Consider the following 16,546-nt stretch of genomic DNA (forward strand, 5'->3'; position numbering starts at 1 on the left):
ATACTGCTAAAAACTTGCAGCTGGAAGAAGTTAGACATTGTTATTTGAATGGGGAGTGGAATTCTCACATGCTGCAAACTTGTTTTGGGGATGAAGTTAGCAAACATGTCATACAGTTGGGAAGAAACTCTGAAGATGATGAATAGTGGGACAAACCTTGGTGGATGCTAAAGACAGATGGAAAATTCTCAATAAGTTCTACTTGGGACTTTTTGAGAGAGAAACATGGGCTTTGTAAGAACTTCAACTATATCTGGAATAAAGGAATCCCTTTTAAAATATCTTTTTCCACATGGAGACTTTGGAAGCAAAGACTTCCTATAGGAGAGGTTCTTGTCAGAAATAAGATGTGTGACAGGGTAGTTTGTTGTTGCTGTGAGGATGGAGTTTAGGAGACTATTGAACACCTCTTCTTTAATTGTGCAACATCTATCTATGTATGGAGATACTTTGGAGGCATGGTAGGAGTAGAAGGTCCTTTTTTGCAGTTGAAAGACAGTGTTTATAAATGGTAGAATACAAATGCTTCAACAAAACTTAAACCATTATTAATAGCTGTGCCAATGTTCATTTTGTGGCAAATATGGAAAAGAAGAATTGCTATTAAATTTGGAGGTTCTATGTCTGCTATGAACATGAGAGGAGGTATAGTAAAAAATTTAGTGTTATTGGCAAATCATTTATATCCTTGGATACATAGGATACCTAATAATTGGCCTGATTTGGTAAGATACTTGGCAAACTATACTCCTAGGATAAGTTGTAAGGTGGTTTATTGGAACCTACCAAGGGAGAATTCCTTCAAATGCAATACAGATAGGGCCTCAAAAGGTAATCCTGGGCCAAGCTCTGCTACCTTTTGTGTTCGAAATGATCAAGGTGATCTTATACATGCTGAAGGAAAGGTGAATGGAGTGGCAAACAACCTAGTGGCAGAAATTGTAGCACTGAGATTAGGACTGGAATTATGTAGAAATCAGAATTTATTTCCCCTGGTGATGGAAACTGATTCATTGGATGCCAAGAATATGATAGATGGTTTGTAGAACTTCCATTGGGAGGTGGCATTGGAGATAAGAAGAATTCAAGTTCTTAAGGAAGGGTTGGAGGTGGCAGTTGAACATTCTCTGAGAGAGGGAAACAAACCGGCAGATTTTATGGCTAATTTTGTGTTTTCTTTTGCAGGTACTGAAACAATTAGTTTTACTAGTTTCCAAGATTTACCTAATGAAGCTAAGACTTTATTTAACATGGACAAAAGGAAAATTCCTAATCTAAGAATATGAAAGCTACACAATGCAGGGAGTGAGCACAATGACTGATACAAAATTCGAATTGCTTGACATCTCTAAATTTCAAGCCAAAATAGGAGCCCCGAGGTCATACAACACACACAAAGGGAAGATGCTCGCAAATCAGAAAGAAAGAGAATATAATTAACAACGTACCTGACGTAGACCGGAGTAAGTTTGTCCCAAGGCTTTAGACAGTGATATCAACCCTTTGTTGGGATCAATCTGTCAAGGATAAGGGATCAAAGTTATGAAGGCTACTTTAGGTGAAAAAAATAACCATGAGATCAAGGACATCACCTAACTTGAAGCTTCTTTGCAGATACTCTGAGGTGGAGAAGTCTCTGATTGGGATGATTTCGCGATGTTGGTGGGACTTGTCAACGTCCAAAGTGAAATACACCCAAAACTCAAAGTACATATTGGTTGTTTCAAGGCGGCCAGAGATGGATCAAGAAGAAAGAGCATGATGAGAGCTTTTGAACACTTAAGATTGTTGAAATAGGGATCAGATGGAAGGAGCAACTGAGGAGGAAGCTGCAAGAACTCAAAGAACGTTCCTCTTTCTGTTTAGGATTAGCTTTCTAAATTAGATTTTTCTCTTTGTTATTGGACCGGGTCTATTATGTGCTTGGTATTAATTTGTAACTTTTGGTTCCTTTTAATAAATGGGGCCTGCCCCATCCTTTAATTAAAAATAAAAAATAAAAAATAAAAATAATGATATGAAAAATTATTGGTCAAAAGTTAATATAAGGAAAGATGAAAAATAGAAATAATTAATGTAATAACTATGAGAATTCATAATATTATAACTAAAGAGTGCAAAAGAGTGTGAATAACATTTGCAATAATTTGTAATAACTGTAATAGCTCGCTATTTTAAAGAACTAGAAAGAGCTAGATTTAGAAAGAGTTGTTTTTGGAAAGAAGGAAAAATCTGGAAAAGTGATTAAGTATGTTAAGTTTGAGTTTGGTCAACTTCAAATGACCATAACTCCTAGATCAGGATGAGTTAGGTTGCTACAAGATACCGTAGAAAATATCTTTGAACTATCTTTCCAACACCGCCGAGTTTGTGCAATTCCAAGTTTGTATGAGTGAGATATGCACATTTGAAGTTGGGCTGTTCTTATGGTCTTTTCATTACCCAATAAATTAAATCTATTTTTAGTAAATTATTTGGGGTCTAAACTGAGTTAATTCAATTTATGCTATTGAGAATTACGCTAGGGTTTTGAGAGAAGAGAAAAGAGGAGGAAAGGAGAAGAAATATCAAGATTTCATCGTCTTCGTGAGGAATTGATTGCGGGTTTCATCAAGGATTTGATCCTACAAGGTATGTGAGACTTTCGTTGTAACATCTCGCAGTTTGAAATAACTAGGAAGAAGCTAATAATTTGAAATAGTAATTTTTGGAAAGAATGAAAATCTGGAAAATTTGTTTAAGTTAGGAAAAGTTGAGTGGTCAACTTCAAATGGCCATAACTCCTAGATCAGGATGAGTTAGGTGTACTTCTAGATATGGTTGGAAAGCTCTTGGAATGATCTTTCCAATGCCGTTGAGTTTGCGCGATTCCGAGTTCGTATGAGTAAGTTATTCCCTTTGGAAGTTGGGTTGTTGGATTAAGGAAAGTCTAATCCGGATTTTGGAAGGGTAATTAAGTCTTTTCCTTACCTAATTATTCTAATTCGTTTTTAGGAGTTTAATTGGGGTAAAGTCAGATTTTAGTCAGTTTTAGAAAAATTAATTTTACGCTAGGGATTGGAGAAGAGGAGAAAGGAGAAGAACGTTCAAGATTCGTCAATTTCGGCAAGGGTAGCTTGTGGATTTCGTCGGGGGTGATCCCTAAAAGGTATGTGAGATTACATAGAGTTGGGTTAGTTCACCCATACACTAATCATGATTCAATTCAGCAAAATATGTGTGATTTGAAAGTAAATCCTTTGAGTTCTTGATGAAATTCGTTTAAATTCTTGTGGGTTGTTTTGTTGAAGTTTCTTGCGATTTGATTCATGTTTCTGGGTGTAACTTTGGTTTGAATCTATCATATATAGAGGGTATAAATGATCCTATGTGTTTGGGGAAAGAACCATTGTAGTTTTAGAGGGTTTAGAGTTGAAAAACGGAGAAGAAAAGGTGTCAAACACCTGGGGAAGGGGGTGGGGCGTCGTGCCAGCCAGCGCTCCCCAAAGCAGTCCCTGAATGTGGGGCTCTGGGGCGACGCGCCAGCCAGAGCGTCCCAACTTGTTCTCTGAATGTTGAGGGCTGGCGCCCCGCGCCTCTCAGAGCGCTAGGGACGCCAGTTCTTCCCATTCTTTCCCCACCTTTTCGTACTTGTTCCTTAGCAATGTACCTATGTTTTCTAGTTGATTCCAATACTCTAAGGTACATCTAACATCATGATATCATCCATAAACATGAGATCATGAACCTTGAATCGATAGTCCAATTCAAGGAAAGTTAGGATCAAAGTCAAGAGAAGTTAAGAGTCAAGTCTAGAAGTTAAGAATCAAGTCAAAACAAAGTTTTTAAATCTTTCAAAAGTCTTTAACAAACGTTTTAACTTTTTTTTAAGACTTAAGTTTCAAGTTAAGAAAAGAGTAAAGAGTTGAGTTCATTTCTCAAAAAAGCTATAAGGGAACTAAGTATTTCCAAAGAGTTTATAAATGTTTTTCACATTTGAGCAAGAAAAGGGAACATCGATTCCAAGAAAGCTTTTAAGCTAAGTTTTGAGTAATTATCTCAAACTAAAGAAAGAAGTTTGTTTTTAAAACATATGAATTAAGTATAGTATGGGAGTAGTATTGAGCACCGATATGGGGATGTGAGTTCATTTTAACTCAAGTCTTCATAAACCATGTAGCCATCATGGGTAGTAAAGGATCATACTTTTTAGATGACTCCTTAGGATACTTTTAGCATAGACTAGTGGATCCAGTTAGTGAGTTAGGTTCTATACCCCTGGCAAGGTATATGACGGTCCTTGGCAGCGTGAGGTAAAACGCTGTACCATCACTTAGGCTCATAGTGGTGGTTGTTGGTTAGAGAATCTCCCACAAAAACTATATTACTTTGTTATATGAGTAAAGTTGAGTTTGTTAATACATTTTCTTTAACGAACTAAGTTGATTTTACTGTTTTATAAAGCTTTTCATATAATGCATGTGTTTCATTCCTTAATTATGAGTTGAGTTATTCATGAGTTGAGAAGAGCCAAGGTAAGTGTTTCTTTTAGAATCTTTTCAAGCCTATGTTATGTTTAGCATTCCAACTCGCATACTCGTACATTCAATGTACTGATGCCAATTAGCCTGCATCGTATTATGATGCAGACGCACGTAATCAGGATCAACATCCAACGCCTCATTTATCCAGTTGAGCACTCCAGAGTCAGTGGGTGAGCCTCTTTGCATTTCAGAGGACTCCTTTTTATTGCTTTCAGTTTTACTATCAGTTCATTAGGATGTTGTGGGGTTTGTCCCAACATCCATCTCAGTTGTTTTAGAGGCTTCATAGATAGTCAGACAGTTAGTTATGAGTCTTTCAACATTGTATTTAAGATGTTTTGCTATGAGCCTTAAGTAGTCATTTTGGCTAGTTTGAATGCTTTCTTTGAAGAAATTCTAAGATTTTTCATAAGTTTTTTATTTGAGTTATATCTCTTATGTTTAAGTCTTCCGCTAAGTAAGTAAGTCAGGCCAAATGTTTGCTTGGGGCCAGTAATGGTTCTTGAGTGCCAGCCACGTCCGGGGTGTAGGCATGAAGCGTGACATTCGTAACGTTGGGTTCGTTCACTGATGCTTATCGTGACCAACGACACTAACCTACGGTACGAGTGTCTACGATCGTCGATAATATAGTAACCCAACCAAGGGTTGGGATCGTGTCCCAAGGGAGTGGTGTTGAGAATTAATAGAAAAATAAAATTTATATCTAACTAGTCGTAGCTAAAGACATTAGCGAGTAAATGTCTTGGGGGTGACACAAAAGTGTCAAATATCAATTTGGGATTTTGTCACAAGTAGTAAAAACAACAAAAATAAAAAGAAAATCAAGTACGGGGAAGAGTTCTTGGGGTGTGACCGCAATACAAGTTGAGATAAATAGTTGGGCACATGCTTTTGATATGAAATTTGTAAGATAATAGTGACTAGGCAAGCTTTAAATGGAAATAAGTTCCCTCTCGGGCAACTTACCCCGTTTCAAATGCGTTTCTCTCGGACACCCATTTGCCGCATGAAGACCAGTCTATGCCTTACCCCACTCACTCTCTCGAGCTGAGTGTTAGGATATGGGACTAGGGCTTACCCTCTCGGGTTGAACCTCATGTCGACCCACTCCTTAGACCATCAGTCTAGTAGTCTTGGTTTTATCGCCTTTTTGATCTTGCTCCTTCAGGGCTTCGCGTACTAGAACAAAATGCGGAGTTCGTACCTTCGGCGAATCGCCAAGTGTGCTTGGCGATGGTCAAGCTTCAACTTCTTCGTTCTTTTTCAGCCTTTTTGTTCCTTTTTGCGCCTAAGTGTCCATGCTTCCACTAAAAGTTTAAATACCTGAAACTTATGAGTTTTCATCAGATATCGAGACAAAATTAGCATTTGAGGACACTATTTCTATCAAAATAAAGCCTTCAATGAGTCCAATTTGTGGACTCATCAGTGCCCACAAATTAAAATTTTGCCTTTCCTCAAGCAAACTCAAGTTCAGCCGTTCAACAAGGTATCTCAAATAGTGCTACACAAGACTTAATTATGAACATACACAATAACACTCAAATTACTTATTCAAAGATCAATTGTGTACTCAAAGATTCATGTTGTGACACACCACTACCAAAGATTCTCATGCTCGCAATACTTGCTACTTGTTTAAGTTCAAGCCCAACAAAAAGTATCTAAATGCCCTCACACAAAGATGATTCCGTATTCACACTTATAGGTTAATCAATTTAAGATCATGAATCAGATGCAACGCTCATACTAAAAAAAGAGGAACACATTGCATGTTTTCACCCATAGGTTTGCCCTTATTTTCCAATCGACTTTTGAATTGGCTTACTCAAGATCAAAAAGTTCTTTTCAAGGTTTGTAATTGGGCTGAGTGCAAAGGTATGGTCATTTAGGCTCAATGACTTTTTCCTTATGAGATGTGGCATCCTCAAAGCATTCCATTCTTTTCCTTTATCAATTCTTTTTCTAGTGCTTCTAAGTCATCTTTTTATTCATCTCCATGGATTGCTTGGAAACCCGATTTCTTAGGTACTTTTTTTCCCTAAGGGTTTCCATTGTTCTGCAACACCAGGGGTTAAGAGGGACTTTTCTTGCACTTATTGATTTCTCCTTTTCCTTTTCACCACACCCACAACTTAGTCTTTTGGCCTAAGTTGGCTATTTACTAAACCACAAATCAAGAGGATTATAGGTAGTGGGTGACGTAAGGTCTAGGGTTCATCAAGGTTCTTCCAAAGAAAGGTAAGGCTCAAAGAGTGTTCAAAAGAGTTTCACACGCTCACGGGTAGGCCACAAAAGAGGTATATGTCAAATTTGGCTCACACTCTTTAAAGTTACCTAAGATCATTTCAAGAGCACACCTTTCTAAATCAATCAGACTAATGGGGCAAATTCTGGGTTTATTCATGCATGGTTCAAAGTAAGCTAATCACACAAGGCATCAACACTTAAGTCAAACAAGACTACACACTTTTGCTAGTGTGCAACGGTCATTACAAAAGAATCAATTCGATAAATGGCTGATCACAACGAGATGCAAAGAGTTTACATATTGTTTATGCAACTTCATTTGGCCTCATCGTAGCCGTACATTAATGTTCGTTCAATTGTATGCACTATTTAAGTCATCAGTATTGATCGAGACTGAGACTTAAATTTTGCAAAAGAACAGCCCCTTTCATCACACGAGATGTGGCAAAACTGTGCGAAAAATTCAAAATTTTTCGGAATGGTCAAAATCATTTTGTAATTTAAAACAAATGAGAGCCACAAGCTCAAACATCCACAAAAACTATTGTAACAACAATTTTAAAATAGAACAACCAAAATATACACAACACAAGACACAAATAACACATAAAAGGTGAGCCTCACCCCACCACAAATAAAAAGCAATTGTCCTCAATTGCGAATAAAAGTATCAGAATTGGAAAATATAATAAGACAGAGAAGGAGGTAAAGAGGGGATCCTGGCTAATAGGTTGCTTCATCTGTCTGGGCATCAGTACCCGGAGTGACCACCAGAAGGACCAGCTCCACTGGATCCAGCAGCAGGAGACTTTGCCAAAGAAGCTTGCACAACAACATCTATCACGATTTCTTCAGTCTCGGCTATGTCGTTCGTTATAACTTCTTCAAACATCTTTTCGTCAATTTCTGCCTTTGATTCAGGGTCAGCTATATGCTCTATTCTATTTCGATGTCCTGCAGTAGTCTGAGGCATCTCGGGAACATCTGGAATTTCCACTGTTCCAAAGATCATGGATATATCAGTGTACTTTAGGTAGTCCACATCTTTCTTCAGCTGTGCAATGACGACCTTTAAGGTAGTCACATCCTTTGTGGCTCTTTGATCGTGCTCACACACTACCATCCTGGCCTCTAGAGAATCAATAGTAGTGCTCAGTGGTCTCACAATATTGTCGAGGGAAACCTGAATCATGCTTGAAATGGAGCTTTCTATGCTGGCAGTCCGACAATTAACAGATTGGGCAAGCTGTCCTATTTAGATCAAGGATGCCTGGGTGATTGGCTCACGGGAGGCAATAACAATCATAGGTCTAGGTGGTAATGAAGGAGTGGTAATGACATCAGATATACCTGAAGGCCCAGGGCCTATAGTAGGCAAGTATGCCTTTGCAGGTATAGATCTAGTGGCCACAACTTCCTTCTGTTTCTTTTCTTTTTGGTCCTTAAGATATTCGGCTTCGATGTTTCGAATACTGGTGGAGGCGGTGGCAGCCAATTCCACATTCTTCGTTACATCTCTAGGCACCCGAGTTCTTTTGCATAATTCAGTGATTAATACCGGGAATTGGAGAGATGTCTGGCTCTGCTTTGCACGCATATGGATCTCAGAGGCAATGATCATCCTGAGATTTATCCTAGTTTTCTTCATGATGCATCCAAGACAGGCTGCCTTAGCATGACGAATGATTGATTCGTTCTGTGATGGCATAATTGTTCTGCTGATGAATCTGAACCAGTATCGTGCAACTATGTTCAGATTTTTGTTATCAATCAAAACTCATTCTGCTAACCATGTTGGAGCATTATCATCTGTGACTAGTAGAGCTAACCACTTTTTCATAGCATTCAGTTTTTGTGTCCTGATCAAGTGCTGGCAGTGATTAGTAATCTTGTCGGACATACCCAAAACTGTGTTGATAGCCTCACTATCACATGCTACCTTCCTTCCTCTGACGACCACGTAGTCAACTGCTTTAAAAGACAAGGCTAGCCTTTTCCGTTGAGGTACCAATGTACTGTATGTATCGTAGAACTCTCTAACCCAGCTTGGTATGTGAGAGTCACGATGTCTTGTGAAGATTTGGAATTTGTGATGTTTCAGGCACTCCATCACCTCTGGATACCTATCAATAACCCTATCTATGGAAAGTCGTTTCTTCTCAATGATCCTTCTCAGACCTTCTACCTTTGATTTATTCGTTGATCCATGTTGGGGACCTTGTACTGGAGGTGCCAACACTAATGCTTGCTATGGAGCTGCAAGTGTTGGAGTGGTGGATTGACTATCTCTGATCTGATGTGGATCATGTATCATTTTGGATCGTAATTTAGCCCTCATTGCCTCTGTTTGGTAGTCTTCATCAGACACCGCACTCTCACTGTTATATGTGGGTGGCCTCAGTGGTGTAGAAGCATGTGCTGTCAAAGCTTGCGTCAGATAATTTGAGGGCTTTACCCTTCCCATTGCTTTTTGAAGTTGTGGTGACCTTTCCCCGGGGTGGAGGTGCATTTTCACTGAGCACAATTCCTTTCTCCCTTCCTCTGGTCGATTGTCTGGCCATGTCTACAAAACGTTAGATAGAATAGTTAGTAATTACATTACAGCGCAAAATTGCAGACAAACCTGCCGATCTAATTAGCGAATCACCAAACCTCTTTGGCGATCATGACTATGTCCGCCGAGAGTTACAGAGGCCACAACACTTAAGATTTGAAATTAAGGGCGATTTAGGGTTAGTAGATGAACCACCGAGTGATTCGGTGATCTCAACTCAACTCGCCGGCTAACCTAACGTGTCTGAGATTCAACTCACTTTTTAAAATTGATCATACAAACCCCAAAAGCAAAATTAAACTATGCATTAATGAAATGCAGCCCAGACCCATAGCACCTATTCATGGTCAACATCCATTATGCATAGTTCACTACATTTAGTTTCAAGGTAAGCAGAGTGAAAAAGGAATTCAGACAGTAAAAACAATTCGACCCCAATTTACAAATCAGAAGCAGGCATTCGAGAATTTCTACTCATATCAGAGAGATCTAACACGTATTAATGGACACCTAGAGTGCAGATGAGGTTGAATTCTTCAAAATCGAATGGGGTTTTTTAGAAACTAACCTTTTTGCTGAGTGAACAAAATTGTAATGCTAGGCTGCAACGAAAATCCGAGTTCCAAGCACTAATATGTGACTAAAGTACTAATTTTAAAAATGAGAAAATGTAGATTACTACCTTGGTGCGAGGTTATGGGATTTGAAAGTGAGAAAGAATGAAGAAGTGTGACTGTTAGCCATATACGTTGTTCAATTTGTGTCCTTTCGGCGACGTTAGTTGCACTCGCCAACCTACTCGGCGATTCGATGAGTGATCATTTATCCCTCTATTTCTGTAAAGCATCAATTTCTTGGGGATCAAGTAAGCGGTCCAATTTGATATCGCCAAATCAGATTGGCGACACGCCGCTTATTTTTTTAGTTTGCCGAGTTTTAGAGGCTCCACATAGCACTTGTATTGAGCCAAACAGTGAATTCAGTCAGGCTCGCTGACCTACTTGGAGGTTCGCGGAATGGACTTCTGCTCGCCAATCTTCACTTTTCTACAATTCCTTAACTTTAACCTACAACATCAACGCACCATTATTCATAAAAGCAAAAACCTAGTCATTTACAACCTTGGGTTGCCTCCTAAGAAGCGCCTTATTTACCGTCGTGGCACGACGCAAGTCATTGCTCAAGTTTCATTGTTGGGGTTGGCCTTATCCTCATCAAGCAACCCTTTATTTCTTTGCGGATGGAGTTGAGGCAATGCATGGCTCATCAGGTCCTCGAGCAGTTGGACAACTTTGGAATGAGACCAAATAATTCGTTTCATTCCTTCGATGTCTTCTTTTAATCCCTCCAGCTCTTTGTCTTGCTCGGTCATCTTACGGAGAATTTTTGAGAGCATTCCCTCGATGCGTTTGATCTCCATGTTATCATTATTTCTTCTATTATGAGGGGGAATGTATTTATCCTTCCTTTTGCACTGAGCTTCGACTTTCACCATATTTCTTTTCAACTCATCCATTTGAGTCATCAATGCGGTTATTAAGAAATCCTTCTCAACCTCTCGGCTAATTTTAGCCATATTGTCAAGCAGTTGGACTGCTATTGTATACGACTGCTTTAACATCCCGCCAGGAAGGAGTTGGTCAACCAACATCTTATTTCCGAGGCCAAGACTTCGGTAGAAGCAATCAAGGAGGATTGTACCAAGAATTCCATGAGTGGGGCATTGAGTTAGCAGTTCGTTGAATCTTGCCCATGTCTCATGGATCCTTTCACCTTCCAATTGCTTAAAGGTGAGGATACGATCGCGGAACATCATTACCTCTAATGGAGGAAACTCCATTAGCTCCTGAATACTACTCGCCAGGCTTACTTACCCTATTTGGAGGCAGACAAACCAACGAAACAAAACTAAATATTAAATTAGTAGACTACAACTAAGAAGAACAAAAATTATACTAATCTAAAAGTTCTCAAGTAACACCACTCCCCGACAGCGGCGCCATTTTAATACTTATCGTGACCAATGATACTAAACGGTACGAGTGTCTATTTGGGGTTTTGTCACAAGTAGTAAAAACAACAAAATAATAAGAAAATCAAGCATGGGGAAGAGTTCTTGGGGTGTGACCGCAATACAAGTTAGATAAATAGTTAGGTACATGCTTTTGATATGAAATTTGTGAGATAATAGTGACTAAGCTAAGGTTTAAATGGAAATAAGTTCCCTTTCGGGCAACTTACCCCGTTTCAAATGCGTTCCTCTCGGATGCCCATTTCCCGCATGAAGACCAGCCTACGCCTTATGTCACTCACTCTCTCGAGCTGAGTGTTAGGATATGGGACTAGGGCTCACCCTCTCAGGCTGAACCTCATGTCGACCCATTCCTTAGACCATCAGTCTAGTGGTCTTGGTTTCCGACCTCCCTCTCGGGAAAGCCAAAAACACATGGGTGGCTTTGTATTTGCAACTACAAACCCTTTAGATTAAACCACAACCACTAGGTGAAATCACCATTAAACTACATCTAACTTATCATCAAGTAAGACCCAACAATAATATCAACACATATTTGCTAAATCATACTCAAGAATAGAGGTTTTTAGCCACACATCAGGAAATAACAAAATATACCTAAAATGATAGTAAAATCAAATGAGTATAAGAAATTAAACCTTGATTTAAGCAAAGGAAGAAGAATAGAGAAAACCCACTTCCAACTTGGGGAAGATGAACTCATTGCTTCAAGTTCCCAAAACACTCTCCAAACTTGAGAGAAAAATACCCAAAAGTACTATTCTATTGTAAGCAAAAATAATAATATTCGACTCCCTAAAAATTAATAAATTTTTTAGTATTTATAGACTTCAGAAAATAGTGCTGGTGGATCATTCGGCGAGGTTAGTTGAAATCGGCGATTAACTCGGCGATTCGCCTTTTGGTGTAGTTCGTCGCCGTTTTGCACTAGCCTTTGACATCGTCGTGCTCTGTGTCATTGGGCGACAAGGTACTGCTTCGCGGATCTATTTAGCGGAACGCCGACTGCTCCTTTCATAGGTGGAATGGGTCCCTTCGGCGAATCGTCAAGTGTGCTTGGCGATGCTTTGGCTTCAACTTCTTCGTTCTTTTCAGCCTTTTTGTTTCGTTTTGTGCCTAAGTCTCCATGCTTCTATTAAAACTTCAAATACCAGAAACTTAAGAGTTTTCTTCAGATATTGAGACAAAATAAGCATTTGAGGACACTATTTCTATCAAAATAAAGCTTTCAATGAGTCCAATTTGTGGACTCATCATTCACCCACGTGCCAAACATATTTATTTCAGCGTGAATCCATCCTAAAAGGGTTGAAAGTTTGATGTTCTTGATATGTGTTCTTGAATTTGGTTTCGTTCTCGAATTAGGCTGAGATTGAGAAGTTTCTTAGATCATTATGCCGAATTATAGAGTTGTTTTAAGTTTGGTTCTTAGGTACAATTGCTGGGTATCTGAATCTAAAGAGAATTTGGGGAAAAAATCAAGTTTAGGTGAATTGGGGATGGAAAATGAAGAAGGAAAAAGTTGGGCGAATCTAGGTACCAGATCCGCATCACGGACCTGTTCCTCAGATTGGGAAAATCCCCCCTCGCGTCGCGGAACGGTCATGGACCGTTCTGCCTCAAAATTTATTTCACGACCAAATATTTAAATACATCTCTGCGTCGCAGACTAGTTTCCAGACAGTGATTTCTTGATCTTTTCTCATGTTTAACTATTTAAAAACAGTCCTAAACATCATGAGATCCTTCCTATCACAAATCACCGTCCTTGAATCCATAAGTAAAAATTCAAGGAAAGTTAAGAGTCAAGTTAAGAATCAGGTCAAGAAAAGTTCATAAAATTTTCAAAAGTCTTTTACAAACGTTTTAACTTCGTTTTAAGACTTACGTTTTGAGTTGAGTAAAGAGTAAGAGTAAAAGTTCTTTTCTTCAAAGATTATACGGGAACTAAGTATTCCCAAGAGTTAGAAATGTTTTCACATTTGAGTGAGAAAGGGAACATCGATTCCAAGAGAGCTTTTAAGCTAAGTTTTGAGTAATTATCTCAAACTAAAGAAAGAGTTTTGTTTTAAAAATACATGATCTAAGTATATTTTGGGAGTAGTATTGAGCACCGATATGGGGACGCAAGTTCGTAATAACTCAAGTTTCCATAAACCATGTAACCATCATGGGTAATAAATGATCATACTTGTTAGATGATTCCATAGAGGATTCCTTAGGGCTTTTAAGCGTAGACTAATAAATCCACTTAGTTAAGGTGTCCTATATGACGGCAAAGTATAGAACAGTTCTGGCAGCGTGGGCAAGACGTTGTATCACCACTTAGGCTAATAGTGGTGGTTGTCGGTTAGAGAAACTCCCGCAGAAATTATATGAGAAAGTTGAGTTGTTATTGCATTTCTTTAACAAACTGAGTTGCTTTCTACTGTTTTAAAAGCTTTTCATATATTGCATGTGTGTTGTTGCTTTATATTAAGTTAAGTTATTCATGAGTTGAGTAAAGCCAATATAAGTGTTCCTTTCTGATTCTTTTCAAGCTTACGTTATGTTTTAGTATTCACCTCACATACTCGTACATTCAATGTACTGACGCCAGTTGGCCTGCATCATTTTATGATGCAGACACAGGTAACTAGGATCATCATCCAGCGCCTCGTTGATTCAGTTGAGCACTCAGAGTCAGTTGATGAGCATCATTGCTATCCGGAGGACTCCTCTTTATCATTTGTTTTAGTATTTAGTTCATTAGGATGTCGTGAGTCTTGTCCCGACATCCCTCTTTATTTTAGAGGCTTCATAGACAGTCAGACAGTTAGTTATGACTCCTTTAGCTTTGTATTGCAGATGTTTTGCTATGAGACTTGAGTAGCCATTTTGGTTGTTTGAATGTTTTCTTTAAAGATATTCTAAGCTATTTCATAAATTCCTTATTTGAGGTATTTCTGATGTTTAAGTCTTCCATTGAGTAAGTAAGCCAGGCCAAGGGTTCACTTGGGGCCAATAATGGTTCTCAAGTGCCAGTCCCGCCCATGGTGTAAGCTCGGGGCGTGACAAACTTGGTATCAGAGCACAGAGTTCAAAAGTCCTAGGGAGTCTATGAAGTCATGCCAATAGCTTCCTAGTTATCAATGTGAAGCGCGCCACATCTATAATTAGGAGGCTGTGACACTTAGTAAATATTCTTACTTCTTTCATACTCATTTCGTGCGTTAGAGTTTGATCTCTAAAAGTTTCTTCTAATTTATTGGTGCGTAAACAACACCCAAATAACGAAATGGATTCACATGTTTTTCAGTTAATCATGCCTCCACGAAGAGTTGTTCGAGGTCGTCCTGCTAGGAGGAACGTTCAGGATCAAGGGGTACCTAATGCACCTGAAGTGCAACCCCAAGGAAAAGTTACCAATACTGAGTTCAGCGAAGCGATTAGGATGTTAAGCCAAGTTGTGACCAACCAAGTTGTGCAATAAAGAGGGACTCGACAAGAAAAGGCTGATACTTTGAGGATCCATGAGTTCTTGAGGATGAATCCTCCAAGTTTCACTGGTTCAAGCACTATTGATGATCTATATCACTTTATTGAGGAACTTTCAAAGGTATTTTAGGTAATGTACGTTGCTGATTCTGAGAGAGTAGAACTAGCTACATATCAACTGAAGAATCTTGTTAGGATTTGGTTTGACCAGTGGAAGAAGGGTAGAGCTAAGGGAGCACCACTTGCGAGTTAGGCTTGTTTTGAGGAGGCCTTCTTGAGGAGTTTCTTTCCCCGAGAGCTGAGAGAGGCCAAGGTACGAGAGTTTATCAACCTTAAGCAAGATTCAGTAAGTGTTCATGAGTATGGGTTGAAGTTCACCTAACTATCTCGTTATGCTCCGGAAATGGTTGCAAATATGATGAGTAGAATGAGTTTGTTTGTTGCTGGGCTATATCGTCTATCGAGTAAGGAAGGTAAGGCTGCAATACTAATAGGTGATATGGATATATCAAGGTTGATGGTCTATGTGCAGCAGGTTGAAGAGGAGAAGTTGAGGGAGAGAGAAGAATTTAGAAATAAGAAGGCTAAGACGATAGGGAATGAGTCCGGGAAGCCAAGAAATAATGCGAACCGGTCTTCTTTCCAACAAAAGCAAAAGGGACATGCTCCATCATCTGCTAGTGCACCTGTACCCAAAAACAAATGTGAGTACAATAGTCAGAATTCACAATATTTTAGAGCTACACCTGAGCAGTCTCAAGGTAGTGTGGCACATGGAGGTAACTGGGATCCTGTATGTGCTAAGTGTGGTAGAACCCACCCAGGTAAGTGTCACGATGGCTCCACATGTTGTTTCAAGTGTGGACAAGAGGGTGACTTCATGAAAAAGTGCCCTAAGAACCGGCAAGGTAATGGGAATCAGGGAAATAAAGCCCAATCTTCATCAGTTGCTCCACCAGACAGGGCTGCACCTAGATAAACTACTTCCGGTACTGGCGGAGCAAACCACCTTTATGCGATCACTAGTTGTCACGAGCAAGAGAATTCTCCAGATGTTGTCACTGTTATGATGCAAATGTTTACTCTTGATGTTTATGCTTTCTAGACCTAGGAGCAAGTTTATCTTTTGTAATCCCTTATGTTGCAAATAATTTTGGTGTTCTTTCTGAGAAACTCTGTGAACCTTTTTGTGTTTCTACACCTGTTGGGAAGTCTATTCTTGCTGAGAGAGTATACCATGATTGTGTCATTTCCGTTAATCACAAGGACACCATGGCTGATTTAGTCGAATTAGACATGGTAGATTTTGATGTCATTCTAGGTATGGACTGGCTTCATGCCTGTTATGCCTCAGTTGATTGTAGAACTCGAGTTGTGAAGTTTCAGTTTCCAAATGAGCAGTCTTAGAGTGGAAAATTAGTTCAACAATGCCTAAGGGTCATTTTATTTCGTACCTTATGGCAAGAAAGTTGGTTTCCAAAGGGTGTGTCTATCACTTAGTCCGAGCTAATGACTTTAGTGTTGAGATACCTCCTATTCAGTCAGTTTCAGTAGTTAAAGAGTTTCCAGAAGTCTTTTTAGATGATCTTCTCAGAGTCCCTCTTGAGAGAGAAATAGAATTCGGTATAAAAATTCTTCCAGATACACGTCCTATATCTATTCCGCCATATAGAATGGCACCAGCAGAATTGAATGAGCTAAAAG

General features: G+C 39.2%; 2 protein-coding genes across 3 annotated transcripts in view; one reads left to right on the forward strand and one right to left on the reverse strand.

Moving 5' to 3' along the window:
- Nucleotides 1–16,546, reverse strand: part of LOC125823778 (superoxide dismutase [Fe], chloroplastic) — a 185,508-nt gene that overhangs the window by 28,283 nt on the left and 140,679 nt on the right. The gene's annotated exons all lie outside the window — the stretch shown is intronic.
- On the forward strand, nt 15,246–15,821 carry LOC125823600 (uncharacterized). The gene is made up of 2 exons (XM_049502949.1): nt 15,246–15,475; nt 15,581–15,821. Exons 1-2 carry the CDS (start codon nt 15,246–15,248, stop codon nt 15,819–15,821), a joined length of 471 nt encoding a protein of 156 aa, XP_049358906.1.

The sequence above is a fragment of the Solanum verrucosum genome, unplaced genomic scaffold, assembly GCF_900185275.1.
Source record: "Solanum verrucosum unplaced genomic scaffold, falcon-dt-bn FXZP01000093.1, whole genome shotgun sequence".
NCBI classification, from domain to species: domain Eukaryota; kingdom Viridiplantae; phylum Streptophyta; class Magnoliopsida; order Solanales; family Solanaceae; genus Solanum; species Solanum verrucosum.